Here is an 18,764-nt window from a genome sequence, read left to right as displayed (position 1 = left end):
ATAAACTTTATTATTCTTTGAGCACTTTCATTAGAAGTTGATACACATTTAAGTTTCTAACAATCCTGAAAAGTTATTGAAACACTCACTAATAGGGTAGTGGTTAAGGTGTCTGCCTCTCAATGCCCAGAGTGCTAGTTCAAGCTTCACTGGGGTCAAGACCACAGTACTTGTTGGGGACCACCAAACCCGGACAGCCTGAAAGTGCTTAATTAAGTAGTTTCTTTGTTCAGTGGTTGTGATTCACTTTTTGTGTCGCCTCTACGGAGTAGTGGCGACATATAGGGATCACTTCTCCGTCGTCTGTCTGTCCGTCCGTCACAAAACTTGTCCGGACTACCCCTCATAAACTACTGGTGCAATTTCATCCAAACTTTACAGGAATGATCAGTACCAAGTCTAGTTGTGCATATTGTCAGCATTTTCCGGTTCAATGATTTTTGTCAGTTATTGCCCTTTAATAATTTTTATTTTTAAAGTTTGTCCGGACTAGTTCTCTTATACCACTTATGCAATTTCAATGAAACTTTACAGGATTGATCTGTAGCTCAAGTCCTTGCGCATATTGCACGGGTTTTCCGGTTGAATGATTTTTGGCTGAGTTATGGCCCTTTGATAAAAAGGTGTTTTTTTCTGTGTGTTGCCAGATACACAAAAGCTTGTCCGGACTACTCCTCATAAGCTACTGGTGCAATTTTATCCAAACTTTACATGATTGATCAGTACTTAGTCTAGTTGTGCACTTTCCGTCTGTCACAAAATTTGTCCCAACATGAAATTGGCCATTATGAGGCGACACATGTGATTACTGATCGCTCTTGTTTATCAACAATAAGTGCATATTTCTTTTAAAATTAAGTAAATTTATTTCAACCTTCATAAATGGTAATATTTTTACGCTATTTCAAGAATGTTGACATTGAAATTTGGGGGTCAAGAAAGCAATGCCTGACCTCATATACCAGCTATAATCGGTTGCCGAGTGAATAATAGAATATCCAAAACTAAAGCATTTGTTGCCGACATATTGTATAATTATCATGTTAAAAATCAAAACACCCAAGCTTTTATCTGAATTATATCAAGTCGTGTACATATCTGTCCGAACACATGGTACTGTAGTGTGGACAATTCAGGTAATTTTGATACCCTCCTTGTTGAGCCTCGGATACAAGTGTCAATACAATCGGAAATAAAGAAACTAGTTTGTTAGTTTGAAGAACCTAGCTGAACTGTGTCAAATGTTTTGGTCTCTAGGTTAAAAATTATGAAATCTGTACGGAAAAATGTTCCAAGTGTAATTCTGAGATTATAGAGACAGAGCCAGTCCATGTTAGTTTAAGAGGACTCCGGTGTGGTATAAGAACTTGCCATGTTTTTAGCAATTTGTATTTAAAGATGTATTCCTTGAATGTTAATAGTAAATGCATAATGATAGCATCATTAAAAGAACCTTTTAAATTATAAATTTTCATGATTTAGGGGACAGTCTTCTCTGTTATGTTTGGCAATTGATGTTTAAAGCTGTTTTTGAATCCAGATGGTGTTGTTCAAAATCTTTAGTTGTGGACGCCCCATAGGGAAACCACTAGCATCCAGCACTGGGCAATAGGAGCCTGCTTTGTTTGTTACCCAATTGTTTTTGGAATCCTGTTTCGATTTTGGGGTGCATTAATGAGGCACAGTAGGGCACCTGAGGTGTTCAGTAAATCTACAAAGTGACCATATGACCTTCAGTGTTAGTGTGACTTGAATTCAACCAATCAATCGTTTGATTGTTTTAATCTGTAGAATCTTGTATAAGCTGAAAGCATGGATTATGTTTACGGAAGGAGAACATTTTCCAAAGACTGATTTGCATCCACACAAATGCTATAACTATCCCCGCATGCCACACATTATGACTTGAGCCAATGAAATTGAAATTTCCTGAAAATACAGCAACATAGATAAAGTTAATTAATACATTTAAATACAAAATGAAAATCTTTGAGAACTTGAAGGCTTGCTGAAGCAGTTTTATGATGAAATATTGATTTTTTAATGTAAATAAAAGCCCCACAGTTAGAATTCAATATCCATTTGCATATGCTGTCGCTGTTGACAATTGGGAAAAAAAAAATATTTTTTTTCCTTTCAAAGGCATTGAAATGGATTTTAACTTTTTCTGCGATTGACCTTTTCAAAAACCTAGCTAAACACCATTTTCCAGTATGTTACGGATTTAGCTCTGGGGAATTACACCGAATGAAGTACATAACCCAATTACATGATATTTCTGTTTAAGGTGAAAAAAATTGATGTGTTTGAAAATTATCAATATTCATTTAATATCTATTGCAATTTTTTCAAACAATAAATTGTTTATTATGAAAATCAATTAAATTAAAACAGTCGTAGTGGCATCTTCCATAATAAATAGAGATATTTTCTGCGAAAACTTGTGTATATACTTTATTTTTTGTACGGAATTATTCATACAATAATATTTAATTATTTTCTTACAAAGAAATAACTGTTTTATTTCACTTTAATTCAAAGAAGGCCAAAACATATAAGAGTTCATTATTACACTCCATTAGGTGAATTCCCCAGAGCTATGTACAGAAAGTACAGGAAAACCACATTCAGCTAGGTTTTCGAATTCCTGAATTTTGTTGTGCTAAACTACAACATGTTATTTCATTTTGCAGTGTTTGTAATTAATTCACTGTGCATCTGAACTCCTTACTGTGCAATATTTTTCTGACAATGTACCTGCTTTTTTTTAAATAGAAATACAATGTACACATGCACAGGAAGTATATATACTATCTAATATACAAAATAGGCCAAATTTTTTTATAAATTAAAGAAAACTCAAAATAGATTTGTATTATAAAGTTTATTATCAATAGATGATAAAGAAATTTGAACAATGGTTAAAAAAGTTTGTAGTAATATAAGTATATAAGTATAATTCTGTGTTACCTTTGAGACTTAAAACATGTGTATAACAAACAACTCCTATAAATTATCTTCTTTATAAAATGTTCATAGATCACATAATTATGTACCCAGCTTTTATAATGCCCAATCACACCATGTAGTCAGTAGTATATTTCAAGTGATGGACACAATTAAGAGAAGTTTTTCATTAAGAAATTGAGCAGATTTCTTTGATTCATTACTAAAACAACAAGATTACAATGGGGGAAAAAATTCAGTAAATACAGCAGCATGAATGTTGAGGATAGCAACATTATGTATACTGATCAAATATATGTATAGTAAAAAAATGTCGGACCAACTATTTCAACAATGTGATGGGGGTATTAACTACTGAATGGAAAATATTGAAATAAAAGAAAACTTCTATATTCCATGCATCATCAGATTAGATGGACTTTTGTTTAGTAAGAGATGGTTGAATATTGTAAATAATTACTTGACATAAACACATAATATTGAGTTATTGTACATATATGTGTAAAATAATACATAGAATAAAAATGTAAAAAAAAACTAAAGAATATCTACTGAGATGTAACAATTGAATGATCCTATACAATATTTAATCTAATACAATTTTATTGGATAAATGCAAAGAAAAAGGTTGATTTTGAAACATGTTTACACTCTGAAACTAGAAAAATAAGTTTGTCTAGGAATATTTCTCTCTATCAAGCTTACAGAAAAATTCTACAATTTTGACCAACATGGTGTATAGCTACTGTCAAAATGTTCATGTTTTAGTGAAGCCATGTTTCTTCCAAAGTTTGTCCGTTATAATTTAATGCCAACTTCCCTTTCTATCTTTAGGGGTGCTGAACCTTTTTCTTTGTGTTTATCTTAAAATAAATTTTACTATTTTTATAACACATAAAAATATCACAGTAATAATTATGATTTAAAAAAAAGACGCCATATGTCTTTATAATTTCTCAACAACAAAAAACTGACGCAATGTTGAACACACATAACTGACTTTTCTGCTTTTTATGCATGAATGAAAATGAGATTATCTGCAATTTTTAACAGAATAATCACTCTCAGCAATATTATGTCAACATCAGCTAATGCCTCTGACATTTCTTGGAGTATTTGGAGAACATTCTATTCTGGATGTGATATTATACTGATAATAAATTAAATAACAACAAAGATTTACAACATGAACAAAGATGTACAGTCAGTTATTGTCATAAATCAATCATTGCCTCAGTCTGTGTACTAACAATAAATTCAGAACAATGTCATCATATACCACAATATAAAAACAGTCTCAAATTACATAGCACATATTTAAAATGGCACATTTTACTATACTTTTTGAAAATGAGTGAACTTTTTCATTTTGATAACATACTAATTATGTAAAATTATTGCCATTCTTATCTTTATTTTCAACAAACTTGTTACTATAAATAGTAACAAATTTGACTGATTTAAACTAGTTATGAGTGTCAAGTAAACAATTATTTGTTTGCAGCACGAGACCAAAAAGTTATAATCATAATCAGCCTGCATGTGCCAAAAAAAGAATTGTTACATCACATCTGACATCATCAAAAGAAGCTGGCTGTAGGTGGAAGTAGGCTTATTAGTATGGAAGCCTAGATTTTATGATTCCAGATGAGCCAAAATATTTCAAGAAAAAACAATGTTCTAAGATTTTAAGAAAATTCAAAATATTAAATATTCAAGTAATAATATACATGTTATGTGCTATCAAATAAATGATTTTTCATTATTGATCACCATATTTGTACTGTGTTACTAAAGCAGTAAGGGCTAATTTTGCATAATTTGACCCTGTTTGGTAATTTCTGTGGATTGTGTCATTTCCAAGTGTAAATTACTTTACCTTGTTCTTTTTACAACATTTTACTTTCAAATACATTTTCAATTTTTTTTAGGAAAATAAGCATTAATCTGGAGATTTTAAGTCTAGCTTGTGGTCTGAAGGCATGCTTCTTTAAGCCTCACTTGTTTTAGACAGAAATATCAGTCATAAATCATGCTACTTTATTTATCAACATGTGTATACACGTGTCAGAGATGGGCCAGAAAGTGATAATCAGCACTTTTGGGGCCATTTTTCATTTCACTGGCAAATTATCATCTTCCAGCCCTATTCTGCCATATTATCTGCTTATTATCGGGAATAGTTTTTTCAACAAAAAGAATATTGCCAACAAAAAAGACTAATGACATAATTTAGGCATTTGTGATACTTTTGTGTTCATGACTTCATGTTTGATAAAACTAACCACAAAGCACCAGCTACAGTGGTTTAATTTAAAAAGACGAAACCAGTAACAACATATCATCATAAATGCCTGAATAAACCGTAGTTATGTATATTTCAGACTGATATATTTTAGTACAAAAGCACACAACATGAACATTTTAAAACACAATCCACACCATTTTCAGTACAATACTTTTATTGCAGTTTTATTATGCTAAACATGGCACTTTTATACACCCTTGTTTAAAAAAATTAAACCAAAGTAAATTTGATTTTCACTTGAGGATGTTTATGTACATGTATTTAAATTGATAATACTTATACCAAAAATGAATGCTGATTCCTTGTTTCAGACCAAGAAAATGAAATAAAGAAAATAGGAGATTCTCTTAACCAATTTCCATGATTTGATATTTATGATATAATACTTTTTTGTCAAACAAAAACCTATTTTATCAAAAAATGTCATGTTTGTAATGTCAAAACCACTTTTTGGGGCATAGCACTTATAGCCTAATGATTGCTTCCTAGTGTCTTAACCAGTTATTGCACCAATGTGTATTAAGGAAGCCCAACCTGGTGGGATTCAAACCAAAGATCATCAAGTAAGGAGTCGGACAGTCTAAACCTACACCCCTCCTCTTATAATAGAATAATACTTAAATTGGACCACATGAGTTTATACATACTGGAATGTAAATAATAAAATGATTATGATATAAATGATAAGTTCAATAAATTCTCAAAAAAGCCTCTACATTTTGAAACTAGAGATTTAAAAACAAGAATTTGCTGATAAAATTAACAAATAAATCATCCTATTGAATACTGGTACTAATTAGAAGAAAAATACGACAAAAGACTTGAAATATATTACAGATACAAAAAATACAATATTGAGTAATTTATTGGTCAACAATAATGAGTATTGACTTTTACCATTTCTCATTACATAAGCATTTCATGTAGAAATTGTTATTAAGAAATATATAATAACAATGCATATAAAACACCGGTCTTTATTTCTGACATAATATCTTTTTTTCTTTCAAACAAAAACAACAAACAGACAGCTCCAAAAAGGGACATAGTGTTAGATCACTATCAACAGATCAGGACTGAATGTGGGAGGTTGAATGATTCTGAGGTATTCTTTAATTAAGTAAACAACTAATTATCCTGATTTTAGCCAAACATAAAAATGCCATTTTGATAAATATCAAGATATATCTATTCATGCCTTTAGCGTCTCATTTAAATGGGTAGTTTCTTTGCCTGCCATTCAGATACATGCACATTTGTAATTCTGCATATCACATACATGCACAAGTTTGAAGCTACACATGCCATTTATGGCATACCTGATGTGTTGACTACAACAGATAACAGTCATGTCACATTTGATGATCAGGATTCTTCACATGACATTCATGTCACACTTAAGGGTTTAAATATTACAAATTAACTAATGGCATTCATGTCTGCTGAGCAGCTATTTATGACATCACCTTTGAAAGTTTATCTATTACAAGTTCAAATATAACATTCATGTCAGATCTGATTGCAGAGCTACTACACATGACATTTGTGTCATATTTGATGTGTGACAACAACACATAACATTAATACTACTTTTGATGGTTAAACTATTGCAAATTAACGGACAACATTCATGTCAAATCTGATTGCTGAGCTACTACACATGACATTCACATCACATTTGATGGTTTAACAACTACCAGTTGACAATGACATCAAATCTGCAGCTGACATTTGATCTACTACACATGACATTCGTGTCTCATTTGATAATAGAGTAATTCTCGTCCAGCTGAATGCCAGAAAGCAAAGGCTACCACAACAATTATATGCCACCACTGATGACTGCTACCAAGAAAGTTGAATGCCCCTGAAACAGATAATATCCCACATGTAATCACAACAGACACATTTTCTTCTTTGTCATTAATATTAAGAAATACATGACAAATTTTTAAAAGTAAAATAGTTATTAAACTGTTTCATGTTTTATCAATATATGAACCATAGGAAATCTGATAAAAAGATAAGTTGGTAAAATGTTTAATGAAGTTATATGATGATGTATGTATTTAAGACTTATTGTAATAATTTTGTGATATATGACTTATTTGGAATTACTGTTTTCTGTACCTGACAGAATGCATGCATGAAAAAATATGTTCTGTGTGAATCACTGTAGTATATTAACATATTTAGGGGCACTGGATATTATGTACTGATTTTTAGTGTAAAACTCACAGAGACTATGTTAAAACACAAAAAATTTGGGTTCTACATAATATTACATGTATAAGTGAAGGATTCACATAGGTAAAAGCAGTAAATAAATTAGAATATGCAACTAATCTATTGATAATCATTATATGAATAAGAATGTGTTAATAATGAATAAGAATAAGTAAATAATAAAACATATGAATATGTGAATAAAATCACAATGGATTAAGAAATTAGAATATATTGATAAAGAAACAGAATGTTTGAAAACAAATACTAGTTAGAAAAGATAACCCTAACGGTTCATATATATTTATTAGAATAAGTTGATAAATGAAGGAATGTATAAATACATGAATAAGAATATGCTGATATTTGAATAAGAATATGCTCATATATGAAAATGTTCATATACCGTATGAATAAGAATATGTTGTTGTTGAATGAATTAGAATATGATAATACATGAATTAGAATATGTTCATAAATAAACAGGAATATGCTGGCTAAAGGATGACATTATGCTGACAAAATGATGATGAGAATAAGTAGATAAAAGAATTACCTGGGAAAAATCTTTCAGGAAATTTTGTAATGTAGAATGCAAACGCCAGCATTCCTAGTGAGTACATGGTTACAACTTTTGGAATAAACATCTGAAATAGTAAGATTTTTATCTTGTTAGTCTGAAAATTATCTATGTATAGGACTGTTTAAAAAGTCATTCTTAAATGTTCTTGATACAAAAAATAAACAAACTTATCACACAACTGATATCTGATATCATGAAGTTCAAAATGAAAGTGAAAATCTTGAAGTCAATATGTCGAATCTAAAAACTATGGACCTTGTAAATTACAGCATGTAATTACATTACTAGTTTATATAGATAAAGACATGAATATTGATAGATATTATCTAAAAGCTTTATTCACCAACAAGCACACACAATCAAATATAAACTCGAAGGTATACATGAAACTGCTCTCTCTCTCTCTCTTTGTCTAGAACCTTTTGTCTGATTATTCAAATTGTTATGTTTCATACATGTAGGATACCAAGTCAGTAACTAAATGGCAAGAGGCTTTATGATATCACAAGCTAAAAAAATCTTGATAGGAAGTAACTTACTCTAACAATCTCAGCATTCCATCCACCATTCAAGATAAACCAATGGGTGGCTGGTATAACACCATATGCTACAAGACCAATATAGATGGCTATTCTTTGACGAAACCAATGATTTTGAAAATATTGAGGATGGAATTGCACAAATATTATCAAGCCTGTTAATACTGCTACGGTAAATAAATAAACATCTCTCCATATCTGAAATATATTGTAAACTTTAAATATTCATTCTGACATTTTTTTTCCAGCTATTTTGTCATTTTAGATATACATGATAAAGGTAATGTTTAATTCCATGTATAGCTTTCATGTCCCTTACATTGTAACTTTTGTCTTATAAAAAAACCCATGTTTTTAATATTGGATTTGAATAATATATTTATAAATTATCAAACATATTCAACTGGTATGCTAAATAACTTTTTATTATATACTTATATATGAAATATTGAGAAATATTGATGAAATAAAATGTGTATTTTCATTTTCCGTATTTTCACTGTAAAAATTTATTTTTCACTGCAGTGAAACATATTTTCCGTATTTTCACTGGTGTCTTGCGGGACTACTTTCTTTTAAATTCTGCCAGTACACAAAATTAAAGGGAAAGTCTTTCAAATTTTATCGCAAAAAAAGAGAAATATGTATATAATGAACAGAAAATTCAAGTTTTTTCTATAAATACATGATTTATTTTCATCTTGTGGCATGAAAATTATCATATTTCACTCGTGGCTACTGCCACTCATGAAATGTTTATTTTCATACCACTCGATGAAAATAAATCATGTATTTATAGAAAAAACTTGAATATCCTCTATCTATTTTCTACAATGTATCTTCAAAGAAAATTGAAGAGCTATCTTAATATTAATAAAGATTATCTGCAGATTAAAACAGTCACATCAAAATAATCAAATTACAATTTTATCAATATTTTTAAAGCATAAAATCTATTTTATTCCAACAACAACTCATGGAATTCATTTCAACACAAGTATGTGCAAACTTACAGAAAGACAGTAAAATGCATAATGTACAGCTGGAAGGTAGCACCCTACAACACCAATTAAAATGCCTGCCAAATCTACTGCTAACCATCTTTTACTTGCTCTCTCTGAATGGCAGCCAAACATGTGAAATCCAGCAGAACACAACATACAAAACTGAAAAAAAATCAATCATAAAAATTAATACTTTTTAATAAAGATAAGTCTGAATAGGGGATGTGGGACATTTTGCATTAATCTAACAAAGTCTGTAATTTTCATTATCAGTTGAATTTTCGTTTCTCTTGAGGAATCTGAAGACTTCACAATGTCAGAAATGTTTATGTATGTATAAATGATAATTAAATCTAAGATACTTTTTAAGATGTTAACTTAATCATAATGAGAACCTTATGCTTAAATTGATTTGTTCCAACATATATATCTAATTTAAAATATTTTTTTTTAAAGATTTTAAAATGTTGAATTTACATACCTGATAACACAAAAGTCCTATTGTTACAATAATATGGTCTGCCACAGTGCCATCATTTCGTGGAATTTCAATTATATTATCATATAGCATGAAGAAAATAAACAGGAAAAATCCTGCAAGATGTGACCAAATATTTATTGTCTCGTTGGTCCATACAAACATACTGAAAAAAAATGTATAATTAGTACAGGTAGTACAGGGAAGATACAACCTCATGAATACTCGCAAGTATTCATGAGTTTCTAGGAGTTATGATAAAATATAAGTAATTTTTCATGTTACAAAAATGTTACTAAATAACAACAACGTTTTAAAAGTTTACGGTTGCTACAAATGTGTTATAACTGAGCATGAAAGTGTTCTCTTACAGGTCATGAACATTATTAAAAGTTAGTACACTGTATACCAGTTAAATGAGCATACTCTTAGCCGGTTCAGCGAATTTAATTTATGAAGAGGTGCGAAAGCGGTTTCTTCGATCTTATGTCAGTGTCTATTCTAGGAGGGGGGCTGTGGGGATTCACCCATATTTTTGAGAATTCCCCCTATTTCTACAGAGGCAGGGGGAAAATTTTACATAGAGAAAGAAGGAAAAAAATCAACAAATGTAATAAATTCTCACTTTTCAATAAAAATTTCCCGTTTTTCGAATCCTAGAATAGACACTGTTATGTTATATAGTAATTAATGCAAAGTAGACATGGTTCATATATTTAAAGTGGTTTTTATCATCAATATTTTGTTATAATTAAATTATGACGCAAATGTCATTAACAAATATAATATATTGAACAAGAATGTCTATATATTATACTTATTTTGATAATGATTTGTTTGTTATTTGATTAATTATTTTTAAGAAAAAAAAATATTTAAAAAAAAAACAAGAGCTGTCGGTAGGACAGCAACGCTCGACTATTCTTAGTGCTTGATAGTAAAAAAAGCCTTGATTAAAAGGTAAAATTTTCTCAGTAAAGAAAAAGGCAAAATTTTTCTTTAAATCCATATTACAGTTATAGGCCTTGGAGAGAGTCCTATTATGCTCTCAAAGAAGAGTATAAAATTTCAACATGTTTCAAAGCCTTATGTCAATGAACTTTGAAAATATTTGAGGTATTACAAAAACTTTAACGTAAATTCTAAGTCGAAAAAGGGGCATAATTCTGTCAAAATGCTTGATAGAGTTACCTCCTCCTGTTTACAGGTTGGGGTCATGATGGTCAACAAGTACATGCAAAGTTTTAAGGCCATATGTCAATGGACTATGAAAATATTTGAGGTATTACAAAAACTGTAACGTAAATTCTAAGTCGAAAAAGGGGCATAATTCTGTCAAAATGCTTGATAGAGTTACCTCCTCCTGTCTACAGGTTGGGGTCATGATGGTGAACAAGTGTGCAAAGTTTCAAAGCCATATGTCAATGGACTTTGAAAATATTCAAGGTATTACAAACACTTTAACATAAATTCTAAGTCGAAAAAGGGGCATAATTCTGTCAAAATGCTTGATAGAGTTACCTCATCCTTTCCACAAGTTGGGGTCATGATGGTGAACAAGTGTGCAAAGTTTCAAAGCCATATGTCAATGGACTTTGAAAATATTCGAGGTATTACAAAAACTTTAACATAAATTCTAAGTCAAAAAAGGGGCATAATTCTGTCAAAATGCTTGAAAGAGTTACCTCCTCATTTCCACAAGTTGGGGTCATGATGGTGAACAAGTGTGCAAAGTTTCAAAGCCATATGTCAATGGACTTTGAAAATATTTGAACTATTACAAAAACTTTAACATAAGTGGTTACGCCAACGCTCGGGTGACTGCTATAGCTCTACTTATTCTTATCGAATAGTCAAGCTAAAAACAATTTGCAAAGTATTTTAATTTTTTTCTTATTTTAGATTTTTTTAATTAATTTTTTTATATGTTTTTTTGTCTTTCTTCGTTTTGTGTATATACAAATGTATTTAGATTATAAAATCCATAGTTAATTCTTTCTCTTACATGTTTTATATTTTATTTATAACAAATGTTTTCATATTTTGCAGACTTCTGTGTAAACTTTAAATAGGCCTAATATTCTTTTTTTTCAGGTTTTACTATCGTATATACATATAAATATCTTTATGATGTGATCTTTTGTATTGTGTTATGCTTTTATGTAAATATAATTATTCTACCTAAGAAAATAATGAAATAATAGAAACGTTTAAATTAAAGTTTCATATCTATAGGTGAATAAAGAATAAAAACAGATTGTTGTTGTTTATTACATAGAAATCATGCTGTATTCTTTTGAATAATATGCATGTGTCAATTGTTTATATAGAGATAAATTAAGTATTTTCTTTAAAAAAGATGTGTTGTTTATTACGTACAAAAATCTTTGTACAGATTTTTCTTATTTTGGATTTTTTTTATGTTTTTGTCTGCCTTGTTTTTGTGTATATATTTAGATTATAACAAAGTGAATTAATTCTTCTCTTGCGGGTTTTATTTTTTTGTGTATATATGTCCATTTTATTCCGTTTAAAAACATTGCTTCTTCTTTTTCAACTTTTACTATTTGTGAATATAGTTTGACATAGATAATAAAAAGAATGTTTTTTTATACTTTGCAGGCTTCACTTGATGTGTATATATTTGTGTAAATTTTAAATCATTATTCTTTTTTTTTTTAGGTTTTACTTATACGGGGAAGTCAAAGACCGGGCCCGCCAAGCGGGTCCGGGCTTTGTCTTGCCCGGCTATAGACTACACGTGAATATTTAAAAGAAAATCAAATAAAAAACATTTAAAAAAATATATAGAATTCTATACCTATCAATGAAATTTTCAGTGTCAGTTCTAGTCGGGCGCCGCCATTTACAATGTAACTCAATGATAAAAGGCGGGGTATTCCGATAACGGAACAAATCTCAACTTTTCGGATAAATAATAAATGTCGAGTGTTCCGAGTGAAAACGGAAGCGGTGCATGTAATACCGAATGACAATTTTAAAACGGAAAGAATGAAAGGAATTTTTTAACGACTTCCCCGTTCATAGGCTTTGCCTAATTTCATATTATACGTATATATATTCTATGATGTTGTTTGTTCACCGAGATCTTTTGTATTGTGTTATTCTTTTATGTAAATATTACTATTATACTATGCTTTTATGTAAATATTACTGTTGTACTAAAGAAAATAATAAATCATAGGTTTAAATCTCAATATCTTGTCTTTAATTGCATGAAAATGTGTGATAAACCACACATTAAGGCCCACTATAATTGCATGACGTGCCCATTATACAATAGATATTTTTTGCACTATATAAATTAGGTTCACCGAAACCACTACCTGTTTTATTATATAAGATTAGTTCCCTGCACCAGTAGTTCGACAAAACCACTCTCACCCCACAGAAATAGTAAGAGATACAAAATCAGAAACTTTGCTCACACTGAATTTAAACAGCATGTATCATATTTTAATAAAATAACAAGTAGTATACCTTTTCAAACATAAACTAAATGGAAGAGAAACTCTGTATCCTTCTGTTACAAATGGATTTCCTTGCAGAAATTCTGGAATATCTTGGTATTTGTGTAATGTAATGTCTTTATCTTTTAAGTCACAAAGACCAGAACTTAGTGTTTTCTCGAGACTTTCATCAATTTCAATATCAAGAATACTGTAACTTTCATGACGTGTTATCCCACACGTCTGTCGATTTTTCACGTTTTCATATGGTCCTTCGCGTCCCATCATGACTGCACGCTCCACGCTGCAAATAATCCTTTAAGTTCTTGACGGCAGGTGATGTCTTAAAAGTTTCCTATCCTGGTTAAGAACGATGCGTTAATTTTATTTACTTCATTGATCGTTGGAAAACAATATGTAAAATGATCAGTTAACATTTGAATATTTGATATGTCAACCTTATGTGTTACTAACAAATTACAACAATGGATTAAAGTTCAATATTCAAGCAGGATCTTGTTTGTATTTGTTGTTTCGCCATGACACCGGTTACCTCTAATTTGGAGAGTATCTAAGAGAAGTGCTAAAAACCGTTACAATGGTTTTCCGGTATAAGCAAGGTCGACAACTAATTTTTTAATCTTTTTTTTCGTTAGTTAAGAACTATGTTGACATTAGTTTTAAGAATATAAAATGTCCCTTTTCTTACCTATTGTATTTCAAGTATTTGAAATGTAGTTGCACATTGCCACAAAAACAACATTTTGAAAATCTATGTAGACCTTTGGTTTGATCGGCAGTGCTCAATCTAACATATAAATTTGAAATACCCTATTTTATTTACTTATTGTATATCACTGTGTGTTTTAAGCCTAAATGAAATCATTCAATCAATCTACTTTAAACACTTCCTTCTTTTTTATTTATTTGAATATGTAACAAAATATGTTTATGACTTATAAAATACATAACAATAACAAAATGAAAATCCAATACCATCATAATTCCATGACAGATTACAGTTTCTTTGACGAGAGACATATTTGCCCAGCCCTAAAAGATCTGATAGTATATTTATGTTATCTTATAAACCGTAAAGAGACTTTTTAAGTTTTTTGATAGTTAATCAGAGATGAACTTAGTCGCAGAACTTTTGTTATTTGTTTACACATATTACACACGCCACACGTACATTATTGCACGAGTAACTACATGACCTAACAGAAAAGAGTAATAGGATTTTTTTTGTTTTTTCGCTCCACGTCATTTTTTTTTTATAATTCGTGTTCTTTTTCGACACCAAGTACTAATCATAGTAAAGCTAGGTCATGGATAGTTAATTAGTTTACTTAAATTGAGCAAGGACTTGCTGAAGTGAGCATTTGACCGTTTATATGCTATCACTTTCACGTTAGCGGGTCTGAGTGTGCAAACGAAACATTATCTGTCTAAAATAAGTATTTTTTATTTACAATGAGCACTACTCAGTATGTATTACTAGCACGAAAGATTTCGCCATTTTTTTCTGAAAAATCATTAACACTTTTCAGTTTTTATCACTCAAAAGTGGCGAGCCATTTCATAGATGGCTGTGATAAGTGCACGCCGCCATTCACCAGCACCGGGTTAAACAGAACTCAACATTTATACTTGAAAATGATGAAATTTAAGAAATAAGAAACATCCACAGATCTGGACAATTATAGAACCTTCAAACTGACACTTTCATGTCAACTCGATTAAAAGATATCAACACATACTTAATTTGATACAGAAACTTTATTTAAAAAAAACTTAACAATAATTCGATTATAAAAAAATAATAATGAAAAAAGTCCACCCAGAAACATTTGTAATTCGTAAGTTAACGTCCCTGGTGACCAAGATGGGGAAATAATTTTTTTGTTAGATGAAGGAAGTATTGTTCCCATTCATGAAGACTCACTACATTGTCGTCTGTAATAAAAAAAAACAATAACATTAGACAGAAGGTTGACTAAACAATTAAGTATATATATTTTTTTGGAAGAACTTCAAACTTGATATAAAAATAGAAGAAGAAATGTATACTGTTTCGTAAAATTCCATGCACAAATCTGTTACATTTTGTGACGCATTTTGTGACGTAAATGTTATATCGTACAACATAATTTCTACAAATATGACCTGAAGCAGACCATTACTCATTTAGGCAAATTCATTCAAATCGAATCGTATACATACGGAAAACTTTGCCGATGTATGACGAGAAGGGCCGAGCAGTTGCGATTCATACCAAACAAATAACATCTGAACATAGTTAACTTACGACTGTGATCTATCATGTGGAATTCCTGAGACATGTCGGCTGTGTTTAGGCAACCATCACTATCGTGGTCGTAGTGGGCATATAATGTGCTAGCAACAGGACAGGAATGGACGCTGAGATATTCTGCTAATGTTACACATGTGTCGTCTGCAAAATTTAACACGTGAAATACGATGACAAAAGAACCATACCATACCAGTGACATAATTTGTACGATTTGCTAAGTTCCTGTCGAACGGTTTTAAATACTGATGCAAAATAAATGTGTGCTATTTAATTACATGCACATAATTCTCTTCATTAACTGAAAAGTTAAACAAAATAAAGCTTAATCAGCAGAAACACTTAAAGTTTATGCTTGCATAAGGAATAAAGCAATTGTTATTCTTTTTTATTTTAACATATTCAGAAACTATAGCTGTTTATAACAATTCAAGAAAAAAAGAATAAGAAAAAAGACCAGCTAGATTTCTAAATTGCTCACTATTAACGTCTTCCCGGTATATAGTAGCGTCCCATTCTACTTCCATAACACTACCATCCTTTGGGGAGTGATCATATCGGGCAAAACTCATATCCAAATAATGTCTCTGTTCATTCGTATTTATTCTGATAAACAAGAAATTATATAACTGTAAAGACAACAGAGGAAGTAATGATATAAAGTTTTACACATTTTAAAATAAACTTGAATTACCGTACAAGAGCATTATTCAACTTGGCTGCATGTGTCCTGTAGGCCTGCTTTAGTGTTCTATGTGTTTAGCAAGAATAAAATCATAAATAAATGATCGTGCCACCAAACATGCACGTGAAGTATAATTGAAATATGAAGAGGTTCGTGTGCATTAACTTTGAAAAAATGTTGTTTTTTTAAATATAAATTGATACTCACGCATTAACTGCCGAGAGGGCGCAAACCAATAAAACCACTAACATCTTTTAACTGGAATAAAAAAGAATAGCTTTTATTTTTGAAAGTTGTAAAAACAGAAGAACAAAATAGAATAAAAGCTTTACAACATAGGTATTGCTAAAGTTACAGCATTCGACAGGACGAGATTGGAAAATAAACTTACTTTGTGTAGATCTTTCAGTCTTAAATGTCATGTTCAGAGATAGAAGTCCGCTTTTATAACAGAACTTATCACTGGTGGTCACGTTTTTATGTCCACACAGCAGAACAACTGTTCGTCCTAAACACGTGCCAATTACTTACATAATGTCTATTTCAATCTTTCTCACTTCAAATTTTTAAAAAAATAAAATAAAAAGAGTTGGAGAAAAATTGTCAGAACATATGAATATGAATGAGCACTTGACATTTCTGCATTTGGATATTCAAAATGTGATCTAATTCTTATAACAGTGTATAAAATAATGTATATTCCGCCCATTGCAATAGTAAGTTTCAAACTTCGGATAAGGTTATCAGCAAGGTGGTTCGAATGCACGCATCTTCACTTTTTTACAGGAAAGCATAACAACCGATTGCATAAATAAATGTTCGTGGATTTCAAACCACTTGTAACTGTTGATTATCCTGAATCTATTAATTTATATTTTACACGTACATTCCATATTTTTTTCTTCAGAACTAATTAAACACATGCATATATAAAGTCTTTTTTTTTTTTTTTTGACAAGACGGGACTGAAAATACTTTTTTATGATAAATGTTTCATTTGATGTAAATTTAGACCAGTATCTTATGTTAATCTCAAATAATCGCTTAATCCGTTTTCCAGAATAATTATTCTAATTGTGAAAACAACGCTTTCCATTCGATCGGACTGAAAATGACACAAATAGGAATTTCAATTTATTTCCGAGTACCGGTATATTTCTTAATTACCTTTTGCACATATCTTTCTGTTTTAAGTGCCCAGGCCAAACTTTGTAGGAATTTCAAATTTATGTGTCCTCAGTGTAGGTCCTTTAAATAACAACTGGTCAATAACAGCATTTATACAGCTGGAATATTAGTAGACGTAGAAACAGTAGATTGTGCATGTGCTGCTGGTTTGAATAAGTGGTCTGATGGAAACTGCTTTTACGGCCGGTATCGAACTTAAGTCACAATGATATAGTTTAATTTCTATAGATAAATTATCTGTACCAGTTATACTGGGCACGTTACTATTGTAATTAGCTAACTTCAAATGCATGATACGGGAGAATAACCTTGTAATAGTTAAGGAATTTGTTTACAAATATAGGTACATTTTCAAACGTAGTGCTGATAAACTAAGAATAGCATCACGTTGAAGATTTCTTATCTTTGACCAAATGTGACCATTGCAATTATATAAGATATACATTTTAACCTTAACTGACAAGGACAGGAATTGTCACAAAACAAGGTTGAAATCCTGCCGGAAGTCTCAGTTACTTACATTTGAAAAATCAAATAAAGATAGGAGATAAAGTGCCCAATAGCAAACTCCTCCAATATGCCAGTGCACTTGGTGACAATAGGTCTGTGAACATTTTGTTTAAATCCCATAGGAAATGTAGGGGGAGAGTTGCAAACAAATGAATATTTTTCTTTTATATTAAGTATGACGATTATAGTATATCTTAAATTAGACAATATGCACCAGAACCATTTGGGAATGTTTGGAGAAATGTAGGAGAAATTACGCATTGATGAGAATTTTCCTTAAATATCACATACCCGGTACTAAAAAAACACAACAAAAAACAAAGGTAACAAATATTCTATCAAAATGATCAAATCACAAAACCACGACAATATACGCCAAGTTACATGGCTAGAGCCAGAGCAGCCTGAAAGGCCGTGTAGTCTGATCAGCAGATACCTCTAAATTTCATATTCAATTACTGCGAGTTTAAGAATCTAGAAGGGGATACATGTATT

The 18,764-nt window shown here is 30.6% G+C and overlaps 2 protein-coding genes across 3 annotated transcripts; both read right to left on the bottom strand.

Moving 5' to 3' along the window:
* Nucleotides 1-800: 800 nt before the first annotated feature.
* On the bottom strand, nucleotides 801-14,127 carry LOC132757436 (progestin and adipoQ receptor family member 3-like). Of its 2 annotated transcripts, none has more exons than XM_060748717.1 (6): nucleotides 13,607-14,127; nucleotides 10,109-10,271; nucleotides 9,637-9,789; nucleotides 8,624-8,821; nucleotides 8,058-8,148; nucleotides 801-1,929 (listed from the first exon to the last, which is right to left on the bottom strand). In XM_060748717.1, exons 1-6 carry the CDS (start codon nucleotides 13,861-13,863, stop codon nucleotides 1,781-1,783), a joined length of 1,011 nt encoding a protein of 336 aa, XP_060604700.1. In that variant the 5' UTR covers nucleotides 13,864-14,127; the 3' UTR covers nucleotides 801-1,780. The 2 variants fall into 2 exon arrangements, with proteins under 2 accessions (XP_060604700.1, XP_060604701.1); XM_060748718.1 differs by lacking the exon at nucleotides 801-1,929 and adding an exon at nucleotides 6,574-7,142.
* A 1,208-nt stretch (nucleotides 14,128-15,335) lies between these two features.
* Nucleotides 15,336-17,055, bottom strand: LOC132757447 (uncharacterized). The gene is made up of 5 exons (XM_060748726.1): nucleotides 16,963-17,055; nucleotides 16,779-16,829; nucleotides 16,368-16,492; nucleotides 15,884-16,030; nucleotides 15,336-15,531 (listed from the first exon to the last, which is right to left on the bottom strand). Exons 2-5 carry the CDS (start codon nucleotides 16,820-16,822, stop codon nucleotides 15,440-15,442), a joined length of 408 nt encoding a protein of 135 aa, XP_060604709.1. The 5' UTR covers nucleotides 16,823-16,829; nucleotides 16,963-17,055; the 3' UTR covers nucleotides 15,336-15,439.
* Nucleotides 17,056-18,764: the final 1,709 nt, after the last annotated feature.

This window comes from Ruditapes philippinarum, unplaced genomic scaffold (genome assembly GCF_026571515.1).
Source record: "Ruditapes philippinarum isolate M1 unplaced genomic scaffold, ASM2657151v2 ctg22_1_1_1_1, whole genome shotgun sequence".
In the NCBI taxonomy this organism is placed as follows: Eukaryota; Metazoa; Mollusca; class Bivalvia; order Venerida; family Veneridae; genus Ruditapes; species Ruditapes philippinarum.
Note: the sequence above shows the minus strand (reverse complement) of the source record. Positions and strands in the feature narration are given on the sequence as shown.

Bases quoted from the DNA above. Each gene is read 5' to 3' on its own strand.
- LOC132757436 (XM_060748717.1), bottom strand. From the start codon at position 13,863: ATGATGGGACGCGAAGGACCATATGAAAACGTGAAAAATCGACAGACG. The intron at 9,790-10,108 runs GTATGTAAATTC...ATTTTTTTTCAG, and splicing joins TAGGACTTTTGTGTTATCAG to TTTTGTATGTTGTGTTCTGC. The intron at 1,930-8,057 runs GTAATTCTTTTA...CTGTATTTTCAG, and splicing joins TCCTGAAAGATTTTTCCCAG to GAAATTTCAATTTCATTGGC.
- LOC132757447 (XM_060748726.1), bottom strand. From the start codon at position 16,822: ATGTTAGTGGTTTTATTGGTTTGCGCCCTCTCGGCAGTTAATGC. The intron at 16,493-16,778 runs GTGAGTATCAAT...CTTGTTTATCAG, and splicing joins GCCCTCTCGGCAGTTAATGC to AATAAATACGAATGAACAGA. The intron at 15,532-15,883 runs GTAAGTTAACTA...TTTTTATTACAG, and splicing joins CCACATGATAGATCACAGTC to ACGACAATGTAGTGAGTCTT.